We start from the raw sequence: 7710 nt of genomic DNA on the forward strand, positions 1-7710 counted from the left end.
TAGTATCAAGGCCCACATCTCCCATGGTTTTGCTGAAAGCTACATAGATAACTTTAGTCCTACTGTGTAAAATGCAGTGCCAGATCTGTTGCATGACAGACACTGGTTTGTTGGGTTTCCATGATGATGGCCATCATTTTACCATACAAAATAGTACAGCATGATGCACTATTTTGCCTGGCATTTCTTATGGAGTCTATAACAGAAGCTCCTAACAGAGCCTCCAACGCAGATGTGGAAGAAGCCCTAGCCCGGTTTAGTAGAACCATGGGAGGTTCAAACGAGGCTGCAGTACTGAGATTCTTGCTTTGTTGGGCAGAGCTAGGAAATGTTATGTGACTACCATGGCGTCGGCTGACTAAAGGCTACCATATTCTGCAACCTGTAATTTGCTGACATCTGTTAGGCAACCATGGATCTAAATGGAGCATTTCTAATTATAACATACTAGAGAATTGCTTCTTACACTATTACCTAACATATCCTTTAAGGAAATTGTAAGGGTGGTACTTCTTTTTGACAAGGTTACAAATATCTCAAAGTGTATTCTTATGAATCGTAGTCAGGTTTAGTTAATATTGCTCCCTCCAGCTAGCTGGATAAGTAGGCTGAGGACTGTGTTACTCACTCATTTATATATGTTTTAGTGGCCATTCCCGGCATCGGCGCCCAGTACTCCGTATTTCAGGCTGCATCTGCTGCCAAGCTGATTGAAGAGGGCAAAATCCATGGGATGGAGCACATGATCAATCCAATCACTGTGCAGGCCGATCATGCTGCTGCGGTTCTGCCATCAGTGTCCACTCCTCCACCATTTCAGGTTGGTAACATATGAAATATATGGAAAAGTATGAGTAGTGATGATGTGTATATGGGACTACTTCATCCAAACGAACAGAGCGTTGCCATTCCAACACGAATAATGTAACAGAACTTTTTTTCTGATAACACACAAAGTAAAGTCATGAGGATGGAGCACACACAGCATGTGCCACAATTCTGGAGGTGAAAAGTTGTAATTTATGGCATGGGCTACATTTTTATGCAATAATTTTCCATTTTATTTGCTGTTTTATACTTCTTTCACCAGACAGGGTCTTTGTGGGCTAACACATTTACTATATTTCTGCCACAGCTTGCAGAAATGTATGCCAGCTCATACCAGGCATAGATTTCAATTTTTAGGGCATGGACAACCCTCGCCGATTAGCTGTGACTCTCCTGTGAGCACTGCAGCCTCCTCGTAGCTTACCAAGCACAGGGTCTACTTGGTATTGCAGCTCAGCCCCACTCACTTGAATGGGAATGAGCTGCGTCTAGGCCATGTGACCAATAAATGTGACGTCGCTGGCCTAGGAAGATTAGAAAGGAATGAGATCTGCCCACCCTCTAGTGGTTGGTGCTCATAGAGGACAAGAGTCAATCCGTTACAAAAAGGGAGATCTATGGCACACCAGAAGATTCTTTTTCAAGCGATGCTTTAATACATATTTGTGCAATTGCACAAATATGTATTAAAGCATGGCCTAGGAAGAGGCAGCAGCGCTCACAGAGCGCTGACGTCTCTTCAGCCTGGAGTCTAAACCCCATGATCAGATACCGATGTCCTGTCATGAGGATAGGTCATCAGTATTACACACTCCGATAACCACTTTAAGAGGCATGTCTCAGGCATTACACCAATCTACTTTAGTTTAAGGCTACTTTCACACTCGCGTTTGGTGCGGATCAGTCATGGATCTGCACAAACACTTCCGTTCAGATAATACACCCGATGCATTCGTTCAGAACGGATCCGTTTGTATTATCTGTAACATAGCCATGACGGATCCGTCTTGAACACCATTGAAAGTCAATGGGGGACGGATCCGTTTTCTATTGTGCGATATTGTGTCAGTGAAAACGGATCCGTCCCCATTGACTTACATTGTGTGTCCGGACAGATCCGTTTGCCTCCGTATCGTCAGGCGGACACCAAAACGCTGCAAGCAGCGTTTTGGTGTCCGCCTTCAGAGCGGAATGGAGGCGGAACGGAGGCAAACTGATGCATTCTGAGCGGATCCTTATCCATTCAGAATGCATTAGGGCAATACTTATCCGTTTTGGACCGCTTGTGAGAACCCTGAACGGATCTCACAAACGGAAACCAAAACGCCAGTGTGAAAGTAGCCTTAGGCCTTTCACACGGGCGAGATTTCCGCGCGGGTGCAATGTGTGAGGTGAACGCATTGCACCCGCACTGAATCCGGACCCATTCATTTTTATGGGGCTGTGCACATGAGCAGTGATTTTCACGCATCACTTGTGCGTTGCGTGAAAATGGCAGCATGCTCTATTTTGTGCGTTTTTCATGTAACACAGGCCCCATAGAAGTGAATGGGGCTGCGTGAAAATCTCAAGCATCCGCAAGCAAGTGCGGATGCGGTGCGATTTTCACGCATGGTTGCTAGGAGATGATAGGGATGGGGACCCGATCATTATTATTTTCCCTTATAACATGGTTATAAGGGAAAATAATAGCATTATTAATACAGAATGCATAGTAAAATAGGGCTGGAGGGGTTAAAAAAAATATATAATAATTTAACTCACCTCATCCACTTGTTCGCGCAGCCCGGCTTCTATTCTGTCTTCTTCTTTGCTGTGCAGGAGGAAAAGGACCTGTGGTGACGTCACTGCACTCATCACACGGTCCATCACATGGTCCATCACCATGGTGATAGATCATGTGATGGACCATGTGATGAGCGCAGTGACGTCATCACATGTCCCTTTCCTCAAAGAAGAAGACAGAAGAGAAGCCGGGCTGCGCGAACAAGTGGATTAAGGTGAGTTAAATTATTTTTTATTTTTTTTCTAACCCCTTCAGCCCTATTTTACTATGCATTCTGTATGAAGAATGCTATTATTTACCCTTATAACCATGTTATAAGGGAAAATAATAAAATCTACACAACACCTAACCCAAACCCGAACTTCTGTGAAGAAGTTCGGGTTTGGGTACCAAACATGCCGATTTTTCTCACGCGCATGCAAACGCATTAAAATGTTTTGCACTCGCGCGGAAAAATCGTGCATTTTCCCGCAACGCACCCGCATCTTATCCGGCCCAAATCCATGACGCCCTTGTGAAAGTAGCCTTAGACTGGCGTGAATCAAAATAAATCATGACTATCTCGATGGTTCTGTATTTTGACCCATAGTGCACTCCTTCTCTCGCCATATAGTGCCTCCATATCACCATATTCACTTAGAATACAAAGTTGGTAATAAAACATAAGATGAAATGTGTCAAAATTGTTTTTCCCCAATTTCATGTTCCTTTATATGAAAAAAATCTTGAAAAAAGGTGTCACATAGAGAATCAGAAACCTATGACCAGGGGCGAAGCTAAAGGCTCATGGGCCCTGGTGCAAGAGTTCAGCTTGGGTCCCCCTTCCCTCAGGGCTGCTAGGAGATGATAGGGATGGGGACCCGATCATTATTATTTTCCCTTATAACATGGTTATAAGGGAAAATAATAGCATTATTAATACAGAATGCATAGTAAAATAGGGCTGGAGGGGTTAAAAAAAATATATAATAATTTAACTCACCTCATCCACTTGTTCGCGCAGCCCGGCTTCTATTCTGTCTTCTTCTTTGCTGTGCAGGAGGAAAAGGACCTGTGGTGACGTCACTGCACTCATCACACGGTCCATCACATGGTCCATCACCATGGTGATAGATCATGTGATGGACCATGTGATGAGCGCAGTGACGTCATCACATGTCCCTTTCCTCAAAGAAGAAGACAGAAGAGAAGCCGGGCTGCGCGAACAAGTGGATTAAGGTGAGTTAAATTATTTTTTATTTTTTTTCTAACCCCTTCAGCCCTATTTTACTATGCATTCTGTATGAAGAATGCTATTATTTACCCTTATAACCATGTTATAAGGGAAAATAATAAAATCTACACAACACCTAACCCAAACCCGAACTTCTGTGAAGAAGTTCGGGTTTGGGTACCAAACATGCCGATTTTTCTCACGCGCATGCAAACGCATTAAAATGTTTTGCACTCGCGCGGAAAAATCGTGCATTTTCCCGCAACGCACCCGCATCTTATCCGGCCCAAATCCATGACGCCCTTGTGAAAGTAGCCTTAGACTGGCGTGAATCAAAATAAATCATGACTATCTCGATGGTTCTGTATTTTGACCCATAGTGCACTCCTTCTCTCGCCATATAGTGCCTCCATATCACCATATTCACTTAGAATACAAAGTTGGTAATAAAACATAAGATGAAATGTGTCAAAATTGTTTTTCCCCAATTTCATGTTCCTTTATATGAAAAAAATCTTGAAAAAAGGTGTCACATAGAGAATCAGAAACCTATGACCAGGGGCGAAGCTAAAGGCTCATGGGCCCTGGTGCAAGAGTTCAGCTTGGGTCCCCCTTCCCTCAGGGCTTTGTGGCCAGGGGCAGGAAAGCACATAGCCTTCATGCTGCCTGAGGCAAAAATTGAAACCGCAAAATTCTTGACCTAACCCCTTCCCTCCAGCCAGAGGTCTTTTTATGCTGCACAAGGGTCTTTGGTCCACCTCAGGCCCGGTAGCGACTGCTAGCTCTGCACCCCCTATATCTACACCCCTGCCTATGACGTAATCATTACTGCCCTATTACATATCCAAACCACACAGAACTGGTAGGGATCGGTAATATGGTTGTGCGCATGAGGATGTACAGGTAGTTTTCTATTCTCCATTCCTTCCTGCAGATACATTTGGATTTTGTTTGATGAATCCACCATATAAACAATATCATTTAGCAGATTTTCAATCTGTTTCCTCCTGCTTCACCTGCAGCATAGTCCAGCACCTGCTAGAACCTGATTATTACTGTGATTATACATTGCCATGGTATTTCATATGACTCCAGTCTTGCTAAATAAAATGTTACCACCATCATCATCACAGCCTCGATATCAAGAAGCAGCATAGTCATGGATTTTACAAGTTTCGCCCCTTTTGAATAATTTTGGGAACTGACGTAAATCATTCCTGGTAACCATACGCCAAGAACACAAATAGCTTAATAAAAGTATCAGTGAGAAGTGATAAGAGTCATTAATCATAGCATAGAGCAGGGCTGGCCAACCTGCGGCTCTCCAGCTGTTGTAAAACTACAATTCCCACCATGCCCTGCTGTAGGCTGAAAGCTGTAAGCAGTCTAGGCATGCTGGGAGTTGTAGTTTTGCAACAGCTGGAGAGCCGCAGGTTGGCCAGCCCTGCCATAGAGTGTAATGGAAATTATTAAGAACAAAGGGAAAGGTGGAAAAATAACTGGTGTAGGAAAACAGGACTGGATCCAGCTGTGATTGTGTGCAAAACGGCTTTAGACAGAAAACAATTGTTAAAACTACCAGTGTCTGCTTCTATGCTACGGGTGAGATGAGAGGCTGCCGGGCCCATCAGGCACCGTTTCTCCAGGAACAATAGACTTGAAGGTGGAAAATCCAACCTGTCAGATAAATTCTTGTCCCCTTTATCCCTAATATGTTTATAATAACTGTATAGTTATAACATAATTGTATTATAATTGGGAGTGTCAGTGCTTCCAGTCATCTCTATAGAGATGGCCTGGGCATACACCCTTTGACCCCAGCTGAGAACGGATTTGGAGAGCCACCTAACTCATTTTCATGACAGACCCTTTTTCACTAGATGGGTCAGAGAAGAAAAAAATAAGTTATCTTGGGACCACAATACACTACATCTTGGGTGGCTTTTGGGGGAAACCAGAAAAATGAAGGGGGCACAAACAACTATGAAGCCCTTCTGATGGCACAAACCAGAGCACATGGGAGTCCCTACTATTCAAGATTACTTTCTCAGGTTGCATTATCCATTTTGTGCGACCTTTTTCTTGTGCTGTGACATCATACGTGTATTATACTTGCATGTGACGTCACGGTGTATAATTCAAGTGTTGTATCGCAACACGGCGATGTCACTGTATGTGTTATCTCTATACTGTGACATCACTATGTGCATTATGCCAATATTATGACACTCGTGTGCACTACACCTATTCTGTGATTCACTGTCAACATTATGCCTGTACTGTCACATTGCTAACTGCATTATCCCCTTACTAGGAAATCAGCCTTGTGCATTAAGGAGACCAATCATAAGCTTTTCTGAACATGTTGTTGAAAGTGGTCATGGTGGGGCCCCATTTCAGATTTTGCTGTGGGGCCCCATGGTTGCTTGTTAGGTCCCTGCCAGAGCACCTTTCTATAGGGCGGTCCCCCTTTATATATACCCTTGTAAACTGGATGCCTGTTTCTTTCTGTTTTCCAATGGAATTGTGCATAAAGTATGTGTATCATTTATATTTCAGGGCCGTCCATTAACTCCGGTGTATACCATGGCTCCAAATATGCAAAGGATCCCTGCCGCAGGCATTTATGGTGCAAGCTATCTCCCCATCGCAGCCCCTACCACAGCCACATTAGCCACACTACAGAAGAATGCTGCTGCCGCGGCAGCGATCTATGGGGGATATGCTGGATATATACCTCAAGCTTTTCCTGCAACCTTCCAGGTTCCATTACATGACATCTACCAAACCTACTAAAACTGTCATCTCAAGGAAGGGGGCAGGGGACTGAAGGAACTCTAACATATTTATGAAGAAAAAAAAAAAAAAACTAAAAAATATATCCTTAGAAGAATATTTTATATATGTGAATTTTTTTGTCATTTTTGTTTTCTGCAAAAGTCAGTTTTTAAGATACATTTGTTCATACATTTCTCTTTGCATTTTTATGCTTTAGCCATATAGTTTCATATTATGTGGTTTCGGTTGCTTAGGTTTTTAACAGTATATGCATAGACAATATATCTGGTATGAAGGTTTGTTTTTTATCTATATATATATATAATATTATAGTACATTGTGCACTAGAGATATAAATATATAAATATATCAGTATCATGTAGTACATTAACTAATGTTGGCAGTGTATATGTCTGTAAAAGTACATGAGCAGCTATAGCGTACAGAGTGAATATTCCATATTTAAGAAATATATATTGAGAGAAAGAATATATAGATTTTTGGAAGGTACTTAATTTATAAAGTTATACTGGAGGATCTTGGGAACTACTAGGAACTGATGGTGTCTGCCATGATTCGTAAACTATTCATCTCATGTAATATTTTAAATGTTTGTGCCAATGGATCTGAGGCCACCAGGATTTTAAGGACTCCGGTAACAGGTTGTATATGTTAGCATATAGGGTAGAACATTCGGGCATTAGGGTATTGCCCAGGGCCCTTGGCCAGGGGGAACTCACAGGTCTTTAGTCAGTTGCGAAATTCCTTAAAGGAGTTCTCCAGGAATTAAGAAAATAAAAATACTTAAATATTACTTTATTATAAATATATTCTCAAATACCTTTCATTATTTATAATGGCTCATTTTGTCTGGGGAGCAATCATCAGGGGAAGCAAAATGGCCGCTGTCCCATTAGTTCACACAAAACCTGTCCTGATCACAACATGAGGACAAGTTACTTTACAACACTGAGGTAAAGAGCTTCCTCATCCTCCTCTCTACTTCTCAGGGACTATGATCCTGAATACAGCTGATAAGAACTTTAGCTGAATCTCTGGGGAATTTAGTTCATGAGGAGACATGAAGTACAGAGAGGAAGGACAG

General features: G+C 42.4%; 1 protein-coding gene across 8 annotated transcripts in view; it reads left to right on the top strand.

The window, feature by feature from the left end:
• Positions 1-7490, top strand: part of RBM47 (RNA binding motif protein 47) — a 145869-nt gene extending 138379 nt beyond the window's left edge. For all 8 annotated transcript variants that reach the window (XM_040418945.1, XM_040418946.1, XM_040418949.1 and 5 more), the window contains 2 exons: positions 648-820; positions 6387-7490. In XM_040418945.1, the coding sequence (XP_040274879.1) occupies positions 648-820; positions 6387-6623 (410 nt within the window). In that variant the 3' untranslated portion in view covers positions 6624-7490. The remainder of the gene's footprint in view (positions 1-647; positions 821-6386) is intronic.
• The last annotated feature ends 220 nt before the right edge of the window (positions 7491-7710 follow it).

The sequence above is a fragment of the Bufo bufo genome, chromosome 2 (assembly GCF_905171765.1).
Source record: "Bufo bufo chromosome 2, aBufBuf1.1, whole genome shotgun sequence".
Classification (NCBI taxonomy): Eukaryota; Metazoa; Chordata; class Amphibia; order Anura; family Bufonidae; genus Bufo; species Bufo bufo.